This window comes from Myotis nattereri, assembly GCF_964212035.1.
Source record: "Myotis nattereri genome assembly, chromosome: 7".
NCBI classification, from domain to species: Eukaryota; Metazoa; Chordata; class Mammalia; order Chiroptera; family Vespertilionidae; genus Myotis; species Myotis nattereri.
The window spans coordinates 59,942,388-59,959,872 of NC_138082.1; the positions used below are offsets into that span (position 1 = coordinate 59,942,388).

At 35.6% G+C, this 17,485-nt stretch overlaps 1 protein-coding gene across 4 annotated transcripts in view; it reads right to left on the reverse strand.

Annotated features, from left to right (window-relative positions):
* The window catches only part of GALNT13 (polypeptide N-acetylgalactosaminyltransferase 13), a 474,320-nt gene that overhangs the window by 271,461 nt on the left and 185,374 nt on the right, over positions 1-17,485 (reverse strand). For all 4 annotated transcript variants that reach the window (XR_013996206.1, XM_081095196.1, XM_081095197.1 and 1 more), the window contains exon 4: positions 2,436-2,604. Coding sequence is in view for 3 of the 4 variants with exons in the window: in XM_081095196.1 (XP_080951322.1) it covers positions 2,436-2,604 (169 nt within the window). In the remaining variant the exon portion in view is untranslated. The remainder of the gene's footprint in view (positions 1-2,435; positions 2,605-17,485) is intronic.

Genomic DNA, 17,485 nt, shown 5'->3' on the forward strand with positions numbered 1-17,485 from the left:
CTGTAACTAATACCAAAACTGAAAATATATATTTTCTACATCAAATTAATATTAATATATTTTGACTTTTTTTAAAAAAAAATAACAGTGTGGATATCTGATTCATGGTGTGTTTTTCAGCATTTGTTCCCACGCAGTCACACAATTGAGATTCTCAAGATGACTTGGAAATGTCCCCAGTGGACTTCACATTCACTTCATGATTTATCTAGGAAATTTGGATGGTACTTATGTTGTTTTTGCTTTCTGTCTGACTTTTTTCACTGATAGCATACACTTCCTTGATATTAAAATGAAATAGAAAATTTCTTATCTCAACAATATTACTTCTTAGACTATTTGCAAAATATCAAATTTGAAGCTATGTTATCCAAAGTAAATATGGCATTTTGTGAACTTCTAATACTAATCAATCTGCAACCTCCCTTTTAATGCTTAACTATTCAAGTATTTAATATATTAAGTGATCCTTAAAAGAAAATACAGCTCTAGCTGGTTTGGCTCAGTGGGTAGAGCATCGGCCTGGGGACTGAAAGGTCCCAGGTTTGATTTCGGTCAAGAGCACATGCGTGGGTTATGGGCTCGGCTCCCAGTGGGGAGCGTGCAGGAGGCTCTTTCTCTCGCTCCCCCTTCCTCTCTGAAATCAATAAAAAATATTTTTTATAAAAAGAAAATATAGCATTGGCCACAAATATTTTCAATGGATTCTCAATGAAGATTTTACTTTTTAAAATTTTATTTATTTATTTATTTATTTGATATATTCTTATTGATTTCAGAGAAGAAGGAAGAGAGAGATAGAAACATCAATGATGAGAGAGAATCATTGATAGGCTGCCTCCTGCACACCCCCACTAGGGATTGAATCCACAACCTGGGCATGTGCTATTGACCAGAATCAAACCTGGAACCCTTCAGTTCACAGGCCGATGCTCTGTTCACTGAGTCAAGCCAGCAAGAATGATTTTCCTTTTTACAAAAGGGATGGATCTATACTAAAATGATTCTTACCTTAATCACCCCAGATCTTATATAAAATTTAATTTATTTATGTTCTGATAGTTGAAAATAAAGATTTTTAAAATTTGAACTAGTGCTTACATGGTTTTCAGAATGCCTAAGTATCACATTTAGCCATTTTATTAGAGCATGGTACATAAAGCAAAATAATAAATGCAACATTATAAACAGCATATAAAATGTTCAAATTAAATTAATCAGAAGAATATGATTTTTGTGCTTTTTTCAAATACAACAAACATATACAAATATGGACAAAACTACCTGTAAATTTATTTAGCCCTTTAGAAGGCACAAATGTAATATTTGATCTTTTAACCATTTGCTGGGGACCAAAAACATCCATAATTGATAGTTATTTGTGATTTTTTGAGAGAGAGATTTGAAAAGCATAAAAGAGTGTACAAAATCACTCTTAGCTACTTAGTTAGCTACCCAATGAGCCTTCTGGCAGCTCAGCCCCAGCATCTCAGAAAGGTTTCAGTTACTCTACTTTGGACTCATCTGAAGTAATTCCGAAAGGAAAAAAAATTCAGATTTAGCATTATGATGTTAATATCACTACAATACTAACATAATATAACCAATTATATGTGGCAAACTTTATTTGCATTAGCTATGATTTTGTTGTATACAGAAAAAAGTAATTACATACCTAAAAGAAAAACTTCTATTTACATAGAAGTATGCCCTAGAATATACCTGTAAACTTAGAAATTTTCTAAAATTTCAGGGTATAACTTTTTGAGTTCCAAGAGTTTGCTTTACAAGGGCTATATACTAGAATGACAAGACTGCAAATAGCTAATTTCATGAATCCATTTAAAGTTTCTTCAACGATGTAGAGCATGGCTTACAGTTAATCACACACAAGTTTAATTTTTCAACTTAATTTTTCATGCAGCATTATTATTTCTAAGTAATTATTTCCTCCATGGCCAATAACTGAGTATTCTAATTATAAACAGCAGCATAAATTGCTGGAGCCCATAATAAATAATTTTTAAAGGGTCAAAGAATCATACAAGCAATGTGTTACTTTTATGCTGGAATAGCAAAGCACATAGTTTTTCAAATCAAAGTGTAAGAGTTATATATGCTGGCAAGAAAATAATCTATTAAAGAGCATGTTTTCTCTATCTTTAGCAAGATAAAGCAAAGAAAAAGCAAACAAAAATCATTTCAAGAAGAAAAACCTGTTAGGCTGTGTGTTCTGCAATTATTTTTCAAATAACTTATTTTGCTCTGCCAAGGAAGAAAATAGTTCAGATCTCTCCTCATATGCATGGCACAGTAAAATCTGGCTATGGCATAGTTATTCTGAACCACATACTTCTAGAACTGAAATAATCTGAATTACATGAAGTTCTGAAGTATTCTGAGATATGTAAGATTATACACACACGTAAACTCACCCTTCTAATCTCACATCCGGCAGACTTCTGTTAAGGGCAATCAAATCACTGGCCATAAGGTTAAACTGATTGATTTTAAACAGTTCTTTCATTTTCTCCTGGTCATCTTTAGGAATCAGCACAGCCTTTCCCATTTCTCCTGGCCCTTCTTGGTTTCTTGAAATAACAGCTGTAAGATACACACAGGTACACACATGCATAAACACATAGATAATGAACTGAATAAATAAACTCTTGTGTTGGATTTGATTCTCAATGGTATTATTTATATACTGACAATAATACAATCATCAAACCTTTCACTGCTTACTTACAAACCATACACAACACTAAAGAAACAACCTATTTTAATTCATTAACTCAATGCTGCATGTTGTCGTTCAGGTCTAGATATATAACATGACCCGGCTAATCAACACAATAATTACGTAATACAAAATATCAAAAGTAAAACCTTCTCTGACTTCCTTTTTAACATGCTTGTTAGAGATGAAGTTGAGCATTGGGCAGATCAGGTTGCAAAAAATAAGAGAACTTGTGAAAATATACCAACATTAATTTATTTTCACGTCCATTAAATGTTTGGTGTTTCACATACCCACTGCCATTATATCTTTGTAAAAGTAGGAAAGACGGACAAGCCTTCATCCCCGTAGCAATTTGAATCCATCCTGATAGCATTTTCAAATAGGTAAAAATAATTTTCACAGTGGTGACATATAATTGCAAAGGTCAAGGAACATTTGGAGAGACTGCGCTCTGTAAGTGGGACCACACAGCAATATCCTGGACTTGACTATTAAAAGGACTCAGTATTCAATACACAGGCCAATGTTCTTCCACTTTCCTCCAAGTAATCACTACTCTAAGGTCCCTTCTAGCTATGCAATATTTGTTCCAATATGTGTCTCTGTGTGTGTGTTTGTGTGTGGGGAGAGGGGTGTACACATATGTCTATATGTACCTTAACATCCTACATAATCCTATATAATAAAAGGGTAATATGCAAAATGGCCTTAATGGTGGAAAGACCAGTCGCTATGACGTGCACTGACCACCAGGGGGAAGACGTTCAACACAGGAGCTACCCCCTCATGGTCAGTGCACTTCCACAGAGGGAGCGCAGCTCAGCCAGAAGCCAGCTCATGGCTGGCCAGTGCAGCGGCCATGGCGGGAGCCTCTCCCGCCTCCATGGGAGCACTAAACCATTAGTCAGACATCCCAGAGGGCTCCCGGGTTACCAGAGGGATGTCTGACTGCCAGTTTAGGCCTGATCCGGAGCAGGTTTAAGCTGTCAGTCAGTCATCCCCCAAGGGGTCCTGGACTGCGAGAGGGCACAGGCCGAGTTGAGGGACTCCTGCCCCCTGAGTGCACGAATTTTCGTGCACCAGGCCTATAGTATTAGTATTAAAAGTTTTCACTTTCACAGTCATCCTTATAAAATATTCTATACATCTATTAAAGCCAATGCCATTCTTATATACATTAAGAGGTTGTTTGGCACATGTTATAGTCATAAATGTTTCCTGGAAACAATTGGCCCAACTTATATACTGTTCACTAAGGTAATGAAATATGAAGTTATTTCCTTCCATATTAAAAATGAACTTTGTGCCCTGGCCATTATGGCTCAGCTATTTGAATGTTTTTTCATGCACGGAAAGGACACTGGTTCAATTCCGGGTCAGGGCACATGCCCAGGTTGCAGGTTCGATCTCTGGCCATGGAGGTGCAGCAGGCAACCAATCCATCAATTTCTCTATTTCTCTATTTCTCTATTTCTCTATTTCTCTCTCTCTCTCTCTCTCTCTCTCTCTCTCTCTCTCTCTCTCTCTCTCCCCTTCCTCTCTCTTTCAATTGATTTTAAAAATGAGCCTCCTCATGAAAAGTATATAAATAGTCCCCAAATTGCAATGGCTCTAGTAATCACCTTAGTTTCAGCTTTGAATGGGAAATTTTCCCATACCCCTACCTCTGCTTGCACTACCAAAATACAAACAAAACAAAAACCCATGACTTCCTTGGCGGGGGCGGGGGAGGGGGGGATACACAAAACAAAAACCCCACCAATTTTCGCTTCAAAAAGCTTTGGGAAGCCCTATGTAAGGGGACATCAAAACCGAAACAATGGTCCTGGCCAGTGTGGCTCAGTTGGTTGAGCACTACCCCAGGCACTGAAAGGTCCCCAACTGATTCCCAGTGCAGGTTCCATCCCAGGTCTGTTGCCTGCAGGAAGCAACCAATAGATATTTCTCCCTCTCTTTTCTTCTCTCTCTACAAAAATCAATAAAGTATATATTTTTTTTATTAAAGTGAAAGAATGAGCATTTTAAAGAAGTCCCTTACATAACCCAACATTCATTATAAATTATTCCTAAGATACACAATAATAAACTCAGAATTTGACATATCATCCCCAAAAAGATTAATCAAGTTTGCAAAAATACAAACACTTTAATCACACACACACACACACACACACACACACACACACACACACAAAAGGGCATTGCATTCATTGAATGTACATGTCACTGTGGAAATAGGAACATATTATTAAAATAATTCCTGAATATAACATTTTATTTATTATAAAACTGCAAAAATTGTCTAAAATTCTCAAAATTTATTAACTAATATTAGTCACAGAAAATGTGAAGTGACTATTGTTCAGTTGGTTGTTATGAGTAAAGAAACTCCTTCATAAATGTCTACAAATAAAAATTATTATAAAATAATACTGAATTAAGTATGAGCAGAAAAATGAATCACATAAATACCTAAAGTATTTTAAGTCATCAAATTAAACCTACTGCTGGAATGTGAGGTTTTGTTGATGGTAGTTATGTTGAATGTCTTTTTTTTTTTAGCCCTTATTCTGCAGCATATCCAGCCTGCTAACTTCTATGTTAACCTAGGTTGCTAACTTCTACATTCACATCAAGCAAGCTTCCTTGTCCTTTAACTTTGGTTGGGAAGGTGCTGACCGTATTAGGGGACAGATAATTAATGAGGTTGAGCTATTTATTTCCCTGGTTCCCTCTCTGTGGGGTGGCTGAGGGTTGGCTCTCCCACTCACAATGATAATGTCATGGGGAATGTCCTATGACCAGTTAATGAACTGGTAGAAAGAAACAATGCAAGGCTGAATTAAATACGAATCCACCCTCTATGTGAGCAGCTGCTTGAAGCTGCTTCTTTACAGTCTAACTCAGGGGCGGTCGTGAAAGTCAGTGGGTGAAGGGAATCTGCCTACAAGGCAAAACTTCAGAGAGGAAATTTGACCGAATACTGTGTGAATGAGAAATGGCTTGAGGTAGCAATGGCGACACTAATCCATGAGCAGTAGCTAACAGGCTGGCCAGCTGGTAAGAGATTTAAAGGAATAAGATTGAAAAATTAATGACAAAGATGTCTGATGGGAGGGGTATGGTAGATATTAATGTCCCATGTAATCTTCCAGAAAGGGCTTCCACTGCAAAGGAGCCTGCAAAAATCAGATTGACAAAATTATCCCTCCTATAGCTGTCAGTCAGTCTTTTTTTTTTTTCAGTTACTCTTTTTTTTCAGTCTCTCTCTCTCTTTTTTTTTTTTTTTTCAGTTGTTCAATGGGAGGGAGACCAGGATAACTCAGAGGAAGAGCATGCATGGATTTGATGACATGAACTTCTCACCCCAGTTGATAGGGTTATGGCCACCCAACCTGCCAAAAGCAAGAGAAAACACAAAGGGCACCATTCTTGATCAGCTGGTGAGAGGCTGATCCTATTGGACCCCTTTCATCATTGTGAGGAAAAGTGATGGGGAAAGGGATCTGGAATCTGTCTTCTCTAGCTACAGTTCTGTCAGTACCACCATTTGTAGACATACAAAATCCTATTTTTTCTTGGATTTTGGCATAATCTCACTTCAGACCAGGGAAAATAATTTATGGCAAAGAAATGCGACCACGGGTTCACCCAAAATATCCCCTGGTCTGATGTCCTCAATGTCTATAAGCAGCTGACCTGTTGAAATGGTGCTGGAGCACCATTTGGGAGAAAAAACCTTGTGGATTACCAATATCCAAAGTGTGATATCATATCTCCTATAGATAGAATGAACAGGCCCAGTAATCAAAGAAGGAAGTGAGAGTGAAATCTCTTCAGCAAATAACTCATTGAAGCAGTATTTGTTTTCTCTCTCTCTAACCTCTGGCTTTATGCATAGAAGGGTTCTAGTTTCCATGTGAGAAATGCTTCCACTGGAGAACACAATCACGGCTCTGTTTAATTGGAAATTGATTCTACCCTGTGGCCATTATGAGCTCCTTAAGCTGTTGAAAGTACTGGCAGAGAAAGGGACCACAATAATGGTTGAGGTGATGGATGTTATTTACCAACAGGAAATTAGATTGCTGCCACACAAGGCGGGGTGTGGGGGGTGTGGGGGAGAGCATAACTATTTCTGGAACCTGGAGGTTTGTTTGTTTTTTCCCCCTCTCAAGCATCTCACTTCTGTACTAGACTGAGTAATAGAAAAATGAGGCAGCCAAATAAGGGCAAACCAATCAAAGGCTTATATCACAAGATCATACACCACCAGGTAAAGAATACCACACAGGCTAGTTACGGATGGAGCTTAGGATACACATTGCACAGATGTAGCTAAAAGAATATATAATTATCGCCCAGCCAGTGTGCCCAGTTGTTGAGTGCCAACCTATGAACAAGGAGGTCATGGTTCAATTCCTGGTCAGGGCACATGGGTCGATCCCCTGTCAGGGGTGTGCGGGAGGCAGCCAATCAGTAATTCTCTTTTGTCATTGACGTTTCTGTCTCTCTCCTTCTCCCTTCATCTCTGAAATCAATAAAAATGTATTTTTTACAAGTATATAATTATCATCTAAGACCTCATGAACAGTCCACATAAATCATGAGACTATAGCAGCTACTGTATATTTTATGTTATTTATGAATTCATTTGCCTACTTTTGTCTAGATTACTTCATATAAAGAACACTGAGGTTTCTAACATTTTAGGTTTTGCTTGGGAATATGCGTAGACTGACCTTAACTCATAGGCTATAGGAGTTGACGGAATTTGTGTATCCCTTGTAGTAGGGAGACATATGTTTCATCTGGAAACGTGTAGAAAGATAAGAAGAAAGATGACTGGACTGCAGGAAATTTGTTCCTCCAGATCCAAACTCCACTATTATCTTTCTCAAATAATTACCCAGGAATCTGACCTGTATGAACTACATCTGGACTTTCTTCTCTGCTTTCAGACTGGATTTGGCCAATGGAGAAACCAGTAAGTATTTGGACAGTAGAACAAAAATAAAGCCGAGATATTTACTCCCTTGGTTAATTCTTATGTAGCAGTCACAAACTGGCTCTGTCCCCAGACCAAAGGGTATAGTCTTTGTCAGGTGGTTCTCTCCACAAAAGTATTTTTTTAATGAGTTCATATAATTGCTTCCTCCTCTTGCATTTAAAGGCAGACTGTAGCAATGACTTAACCCCAGGTAACAACCATCCCTTCTTGCCTTTTCTAAATTCTGTAGACTCCTTTATAAATAGCCCTTGTGTTATATTCTTCTTTGCTACTTGGTTGAAGCATGGCATGTTTCCTGATGATAAAAGAGTTTAGAAAGTATGTGGAAAACTTAGTGGATTCCCCACTTATATGACCAAGTTTACACTTAAACTACATTAATTAACACTTAATCCATCATTTTCTCTGGATTGAATTCTACTTTAACTCTCTAATATACTTTCTTAAAGGTCTTCTTTATTTATTTTTTTTTTTTTGGGGGGGGGTCATGTTCTTCCATCAGTTAAAAACATAACCATGTATCTGTAATAAATTAGGTTTTATTCATTGGTGATTAATATAGGTATTACAGAAAATCAAAAATAGAAAATTTAAAGTAAGGTAAAAATAAAGAAAAATCCAAATATTTTATTTTTCTACCCCAATGAAGTATATTAGGCATCCTTGAGATTCATAGAGCACGTATTGGAAATCACTATAGATAAAGTGATAGCATGCATTTCTTTTCTTGTCTCAAGACATTTTGCTGTCAAGAAAGGTTGATTTGTCATCATTGTTTGGTAGTTGGTATGTAGGTACTATTTTCATTTTTGTACTCACTTCTTGCTGCTGGGTATGGGGTTGACCTTCGTACTGATTTTCTACAATAGAACAATATCAAGCAAATGAGAAATTACTAGACAGAATTTCTTAGGAGGAAAATATGGAATAGGTTCAAATGGTAGGTGTGCTTTGTACCTTCCCTGAGAATCACATGGTCACATGTTGGGGAATAAGGTATGTTAAGGTCTTGCATATGTATTCATTCTGATGTGGAGTAATGAGTGGGGTTTGAGGGAAATCAAATACTGGAAAAATAAAGTTTACAATAATGGTAGGACACAAAAAGTGGAATCATGAAGGTACAATTTGCTTCTTTTATTTTAAATATTAATCAACATGAATTCCTTGGAATCTTGTATTGCCAGTCTCTATGATGCTGAAAATATGAGACTAATGAAGGCCTGTAGGGTTTACATTTCAAAATGATCAGATGTAACCATGAGAGTAAGCTTGCATATTTCACATAAATTCACAAAAATGAATTTATATCAATTCTTCAAGTTAGCTGTCACAGAATAGGCTCAGATTTTCTATTACCTAAATGTTATTTGATTTTTAAATCAGATCTTTGTCAGACGTTCCAGTGATAATTTCAGGGTATCAAAATAAATAGATGTAAATTTGCTGCAAGAGGCAGCATAATGTGAAATGTAACATTTTGATAATTATTTTTTCATGGAGAAAATCTCTGGTGGGAGGGGGGGAAAGCCCAGAGTTCTACCCAGACTAAAAGCTAACCTCAGCGATCACATATCTAATGACTACCTGTCTCCTACTGCCACCCCTTATGCTTATGTTTGAGGCATTCCAACATTTTAATGACCATCTGCATAAACCAGATGCTGATCCTTGTATTTAAATCTTATTGCTCAGCATTAATTTATACTGAATTTTTAGTTTTCCATAGCCTCAGGGCCTTTTCTGTTAGTCAACAACAATAATAAAAATAACTAGGATACTAATAATATGCTTCACTTAATAGTCACAAGAATTAAATTGATTGTGCTGACCAAATAATGCAAATATGCCATTTAAATTTCAGAAATCCATCATAAATTGCCTTTGCCCTTTATAAAGTATCCAAACATTCTAGGAACTCAACCATTCAAAACAGGCAACGCCTAAGTCAATACTAATTTAATAAGCAACTACTTTCTGTGACAAAGAAATATAATTCTACAATATAAATGCTGCCATAAAAATCAACACAATGCTTATCCGCCAGCAAGTACATGCTCCTTCTTAAAATCCATCAGATCTCTATAAAATATTGTCAGACGTACCCTGGCTTTTATTATCTAAACCTTGTTTTGTTTTAATAAGTGGATTTTGGTTACATCATAAGGTCAAAGGCATACTATGGGGCAAATTACAGATTAAATTTGTGAACCAATATAAAATAACAGACAGTGCTCTAAGCCTAAACATAAGCAATAACCTCCTCCTTTTTTCTTTATAGTTTCCTCTTAAAATCCTTAACATCCCACCTGACTATATATAGTAAATATATTTTATATAAATAAACTATGTTTATATTTTGGCAAAAATATATATACACACAAGATTCTTTTGGTGGTAATTTTTTAATCATCCTATTGATACTACTTTTCTCTTTTATAATATTTGATGATTTCATTTTACCTTTCTATACTATATATGGAAGTGTTTAATTGTCATTATATAGGGTGGGCAAAAGTAGAGTTACAGTTATAATACCAAAAATTATGCAACAATCAATAAATAATAATACAAGAATAAACTGTTTCACTTACAACTGCACATCTACTTTTGCTGTCCCCTGTATATGCATAATTCGTTTAAATCCTGTACTACTTAAGACCTTTGTGGTTAAAATTTATTTTTGGAAATTCTATACTTTGACTTGTTTTTCAAGGTAACTCCTATATAAACCTTTGGAGGCCTTTTCCCCATGAATTTATTTTAACATGAAGAAAAAAAAGCAGCTTACTCTCGCATAGCTGCCTTCCAATGTTTAGTAATAAATCCAGTATTCTATGGAATAAGTAGTAGCAGTCGCTTTAGAAAACAGCTTTAAAATCTCTTATATTAGGAGTTAATGTCATCTAACAGGTAATTCCATAGCAATTTATGGTTAATAGCCCTTCATCATACTACTGGGAAGGAGCAGCTAATTTAATATTCATCATTATATTGTTATATGTTCATGGTTACTTTATATTTATTCTTCTGTATTGCTGAAACAATTTGAATTATATTGCCTTTCTTATTTTATCGTACATAGAAGTAAAAATACTTCAGTAATTTCCAAATTGGATTTGTTTGATGAATTTAAGTGCAGCCATAAGTGTTCTTTAGAAGTGGACTTTAAGGTTGATTATTGATCAAATTTTAGTTAATCTTCCATTCCAGCACAGCACACACATTCCACTACCCCTTAGATATTGTTTCCTTCCAGCTCTATTTCTTCACTCTGGCCTCTTTGTTCCTATGTACCGTGCTATTTTATGCACTCTCAAATAGGAGACCAATTAGATGAAAAGATTTAATCTAGATAGATATATGCATTATTTTTTTTAGGGTATACTGATTTACATTCATGAACACCCAGATACCTGCACATCTTATAAAATTATAGATTCACAATATCTCAAGATTGGACATTTAGGTGTTTTGTCTGAATGCACAAAAGTGTTTTAAATAGAAAATTATTTAGAGCCAGAATATCTACATCTCTTTACCTAATGGGGTTACAAAATAGAGTTTAGCTTGCAAGTCAGTACTGCAAATTTATCTCCTTGATCTTAATTTGTGATAGCTTAAAAAGTTAAAATATGTGTCTCAGGAAAAATAGATTGATGGGGAAATTGAGAAGGTAGAGTAATGCAGTAAAGTTCCTTTATACAGTAAGCACTGCACCCAACGAAACAGAGTCACGTGATAGCAGCGACTTGTTATTGCCTTGCCTGTGCACTGACACAGTGTGTTCTGCTCACTAGGAAACAGAAATGCTCAGCTGACCATTGTTAAAGAAAGTACATTGTCTCCCATATAAGAAAGAATTTGGGATCATTAGGTGAAGGCTTCTGCCCTTACGAAAAAGTGTCCCTATGACTTTAAAGCAAGCTATAATTGCAGGTCCAAGACCGAGTTATAAAATTCAGTTTTCACTGTAATTATTTAGGTAACTTCCATTTTCTTGTCATCTTTTCACCATGCAGATGAGAAAAGCAGAATGGGAAAGAGGGAACCAAACTTTGTTAAGTTTCACTGTGTAGGGTTCCGTATGATACATTTCCCCCTGGGGTACAACTCAGGAATTCATTGATTAATAATAATTTTTCTTCTTAGAGTTTTCCATCCCTTTGTGTGTTTTTTCTCATCTAATGCGAATCATTCTACCCTTTTCTATGCACCATCAAATCCCAATGACATCTTGAGACATTTTGTAGCCTTTTTCCTACCTGCAAATTATCCAATTTATGCAGAATTCCTTTTTCAATTGTACATTTATATTTCATGAAAAAGTTTCAAGTTCAGTTTTTATGTATAGTGCATGTTTAGTTATAATTATTCACATATTTCTGAGCATTCAACTCATAGTGTTGGGTATGATAGAACTGTCTCTTTACATTCTATTCAGTTGAGTTCAACAAGCATTTACTGACTTCTATATGCCAGGCTCCATTTGGGATAATTTGACATAGCCAGTGAAAAAATGCTGAAAAAACCCTACCCTAGCATTTCTTCCATCTTATAATATACATTCCATAGTTCTGCTTCACCCACCGACAGTTTTCATTTTCTTCTATGATATCCTTTCTTACATGTTCCCCTAAAATTTTTCAGTGAAAAATTGTGTTACATTTAATAAAAACAATAATAAAACAGATAACACTTAAGCTGTGCTCATGTGCTAGGCACTGTTTAAGCATGTTACCTATATTAATTCATTTAATCTGCATAATAAGTCTATGGGGTGGGCACTATTTATCCCATTATGTGAAAGGAGAAACACAGAAATAGAAAAAAAAAGTTTAACTTCTAAGCTTGCCCAAATAACAAGTGAAGCGCTAATTAAACCCAGGCGGCTTAACTTCAGAATTTGTCCTGTTTACCAATAGACATACTGTACCTGTCTAAATCTCTCCAGAAAGGTTTATATAGCATTCCATTTAATATGTTTATTTTAATTACTTGTTCAATAGCAAACTAAAACTCAGTTCATAAGCTCTGATCTGGCTGAAACTATACTGTATATTGAAAGTCAATTTAAAGGCATAAAATAATTCTCAGAGCACAGTATCTCTTTTTAATGATTTCCTCATTTATGTCCTGAGAAATATCTACTCGCCCTAATCACTGAATTTTCTCCTATTATTTTCTTGTGTAATTTGTATAGTTATACTTACTACATATAACTTTACAATCCATTTCAAATTAATTTAGAATAAATGTTTAGATAAAAGTTCATTTTTTATGTCTACATATGGATAGCCAATTGTTTTTAGCACCTCTTGTTGGAAAGACTGTCCTACCTGTCAAAGTTGCTTAAAATTAGTGGACCAATAACTGTCTAAAGTAATAACAGTAATAAGCATATAGAAAAGTGAAATTTAACAAAACCTTACCTTAAAATATTTGTAAGGAACTTTGACATGAAAGAAGTATCATAAGTATAGGATGGAGAAATTGGTAATTCTCTGTTAAACTTATCTGTGCAATATGTTAAATAGTATAATATCATTTGAAAGTATAACCAGATTAGCTTAAAATGCATATTGTAAATTCTAGAGCAACCACAAAATTTTAACTTAGGAAGTATAATTTATGTTGTAAGAAAAGATAAAAATCATAAAATCTGAATTATATAAAGAGAAGGCAAAAAAAGTAAAAAAAAATAGGTTCAAGAACAATTGCAATGAATAGGAAATATTTATACACATAGCTGATATTAATCCAACTATACCAATAACCACTTTAAATGTAAATGTTCTACATACTCTAAGTAAAGTCAGGTCGTCAGAGTAGGTAAAAAATCCATGTTGTCTACAGGAGACTCATTTTAAATATAAAGACAGGTTAAAAACTAAAGGAATGGAGTAATATAGATCATGCTAACAGAATTCAAAAAAAAGTTTGATTAGCTATATTGACTTCAGACAAAGTATACTTCAGAGCAAGGAAATTATCAGGGGTAAAAAGGTTTTCACATAATGATATAGTGGGCAAATCATCATAAATAAATAATAGTCTTCAACATGTATGCACCTAACAAAAGAACATAAAAATAAATGAGTCAAAAATTTGACAGAACTGCATGAAGAAATAGACAAATCCACTATATAATTGGAGATTTTCACACCCCGCTTGTAATAATCAAGAAATTTAGCAGGCAGAAAATCATTAAGGATATAGAAGACCTGAACAGCCCAATGAATCAGCTTGATGTAATTGATATTTATAGAATACTCCATCTAATAACAAACAACAGAAAACACTTTCTTTTCAAGCTCACGTGGCAGATTTAACAGGACAGATCACATTCTGAGACATTAAAAAATGTAAAGACTAAAAGCCATACAATGCATGTTTTCAGACCACAAGGGAATTAATTGCACAGTACTTTACATTCTATTTTTTTGTAATCTTTCCATGTATTTATTTACTTTATTCCTTTCTAATCATAAAGTGACTTCACTTTGTTTGATGATCCACTCAGCAAGTAATTATTGAGGGTGGTTTGTTTTTTTAATTTGACATGCACAAATTAGATAAGAAAACTATGAAATTCATTAGATGTAACTCTCCTGATGGAAGTGGCTTCACTTTGCCACCTAGACACACAAGTTTTCATGCTTCCAATTGTCTGGCTCATTTTTTCCTTTCATATCGGATATCAAGACCTACCACATTATCTGTGCACTGAAGCGGGAGATTGAGGGCTGAAGGAGGTGTCGGGGACTCCCAGAGGCTCCAACATTCTCTGCCTTGGTTTATCACTTTTGAATCCCTTGCCTCATCAATTAGCCCAGAATATACCCCAGTTAATTTTTATAAATACACTCTTGAGCTGTGCTGTACAATATGGTAGCCACTAACCACATGTGGCTCTATAATTTAAATTAATTAAAATAAAATAGAAATTTAGTCTCTCAGGTGCATTAGTCACATTTCAAGTATTCAAGATTCACACCGAACTAGTGGCTACTATTCTGGGCAGTGAGAGTTTTAAAACATCCTACCATTGCAGAGAAGTCTGTGGGATAGCACTTGTTAGGTTCTCTAAACTGGTCCAAACCAACTTTTGTTATACTGTCAAAGTTCCTTGTAAGTATTTTAAAATACGGTCTGTTAAGCTCCCTATTTTATTCATAAGCAAAGATCAAATAATTTTATTAGACATATTTAAGGAAGAATATGACTACTGCAATATTTGATGAACGATAAACATGAAATAACTGTTTCAAATTTCAGACTACCTAAAGAGATGTTTCGATAACTTATGAACTGTTGGAGAATAGAGACTTTTCTAGTCTCTGTTGTTTCCTAACAAAACTTAGTATAATGCTTTGAACAGAGTAAGCACTCAATAAAGCTTTGTTGAAACAATAATCTAGTATTAATTTGAATGAAAAAAAAATGTGTAAATGGCAAATCCCTTATGAAAACAATGCCTTGTTACAATTGCAAACAACTTAGCATGTGATCTGCTATTTGTTTTAATTCATTAAAAAGTTTTATTTATTAATTTACATAATTATTTTCTTACTTATTTCGCTGATAGTGGATATGTCCTCTCAAAGTACCCTGTGTCACACTGGGTAGGTCTACTTGATTCTCTGAACCAATTGGTTCCCATACTAAACTATGCCTTTGAATTTAATATAGGTCAGATTAATCTCTAGATATTTGCAATAGTGATTTTCACTTTCAAAACCTTTTCACATCAGTCACCTATGCCTCAGGTAGAGCTTATAAAGATATTTATCTTCTACATATAAGATTGCTTTTGTATTATTATTATTATTGAAACAAAAAAATATTGAGCTTTTTAAACTCGACCTGGATTCAAATAAATAGGCATAGATATTGGGAAATTAGCTGATAGGAAGAACTGGACCAGTATACTGTCAGAAACATTAATATTCATTAAATTATTTTGAACATAAAATTACTTCATTAATCTTTTTTATTTAATCCAATACAGAAAGATAGTGCTTTATGCACGTAGGTTATGTCAGACAGAGATTTCTGAAAACAGTAATATTAAAGATGAGAACACCCGAGATAACCAGGAAAGGAATAGTTAACATTTAAACCAAGAAAATGTGTTAAGTAAATAATATTTTCCTGCAAATGTGGAGTCAGTCTGCCAATTAAATGTTGTACATAACTACTCAGTGCCAAGTTAAATACTGACATTTATTTGGAGAGAGGAGAGGAGGGTAAGGAACTCGTGGGGAGGAGAGAGGAGAGGGGGGTAAGGGACAGGAGGGGAGATAGAGAAAGAAAATTGATTGATTATAAGATTACACCAAGCTCAGCTGATGTGGCTCAGTGATTGAGCATTGACCCATGAACCAGGAGGTCATGGTTCAATTCCTGGTCAGGGCACATGTATGAGTTGTGGCTTCATTCCCAGTAGGAGGCATGCAGGAAGCAGCCAAGCAATAATCATGTCTCATCATTGATGTTTCTATCTCTCTTTCTCTCTCCCTTCCCATCTCTGAAATCACTAAAAAATATATTTTAAAAAAAGATTACACCAATTACAATAAAATATCTTAATTTTTTCTTTTAATTTTTTTTCCTCAACCAAATGTTTTTAGAGTTTACATGAAGTGGTACTCTTAAGACAAGGATTAGGGCTGGCAAATAATTTTTACATATTTGCTACCCTGTTGTGTCTTAATATCCAGGCCTTATTAATCATAAGAATTTAGGGCAGATTCCAGTCAAAATAGCAGCATAAATAAATGCAGTACTCAAATCCTCCCACAACACATCAAAATTATAAATAAACTACACAACAACCATCATCAGAACCTTCTGAAATCTAGCTGAACAGTAGTCCTAAAGCTAAGGATATAAAGAAGAAGCCACACTGAGACTGGTAGAAGGGGGGTGGAGAAGCTGAAAGAGTTGGCCCCACACCCACGTCTGACAGATAAAAATCGGGAGGAATATTTCTGCTGCAGAAATTCCCCATGAGGAGCAAATCCTACTCCAGTCCCTCAAGCCCAGCATTTCAGAGGCAAATAAAAAAGTCCCATAACTTCTGCCTGTGAAAACCCACAGCAGGGATTGTGGTTGAGTGAGATAGAGAAGCTACTGGAATCCCATGTTCTCCTCTAAAAGGGCCTAGGCACAGACTTACTTGGACTCACTCCCTCTGAGCTTCAGCTCTGGGTCAGCAGGACGAAAGTTACAAGATGAAGAACTGAATTGTCTGGCATCAGAGCAAGAGCTGGAGGGGCAGCTTTCTTTCAGACAGAAGGGCTGAAAGAGTTCATTGCTCCTTTCTCAGACACCCTCCCAACACCACAACAGGTGGCCACCATAACTGACCCTTCATCAATCTGATTAACACTGTTGGCCCCACCTTGCTGATTCCCTCAAACCCCACCCCACCCCACCCAACTTTTGTAGGCCCACCCAATCTCTTTCCAGTGGCTTTTTTTGTACTAAAGACCCATCATGCTTTGTTTCCTAATATCTCTCAAGCAGAATCTGGCCTCAGCATGCCCCATACCTCTCACTGAATGGCCCTAGGCCTGGCACTAGCAATAGAAGACTTGGTTCTCAGCTTGGCCTCTCCCAGGCATCTCCAAGCCCAGCACAAGTAGCAGCCACCTGCAGACTGCCTTGTGACTCATGCCAGGCGGCATTGGGCAGGGCATCTCCTGGGAAGCCCCAGAATCAGCACA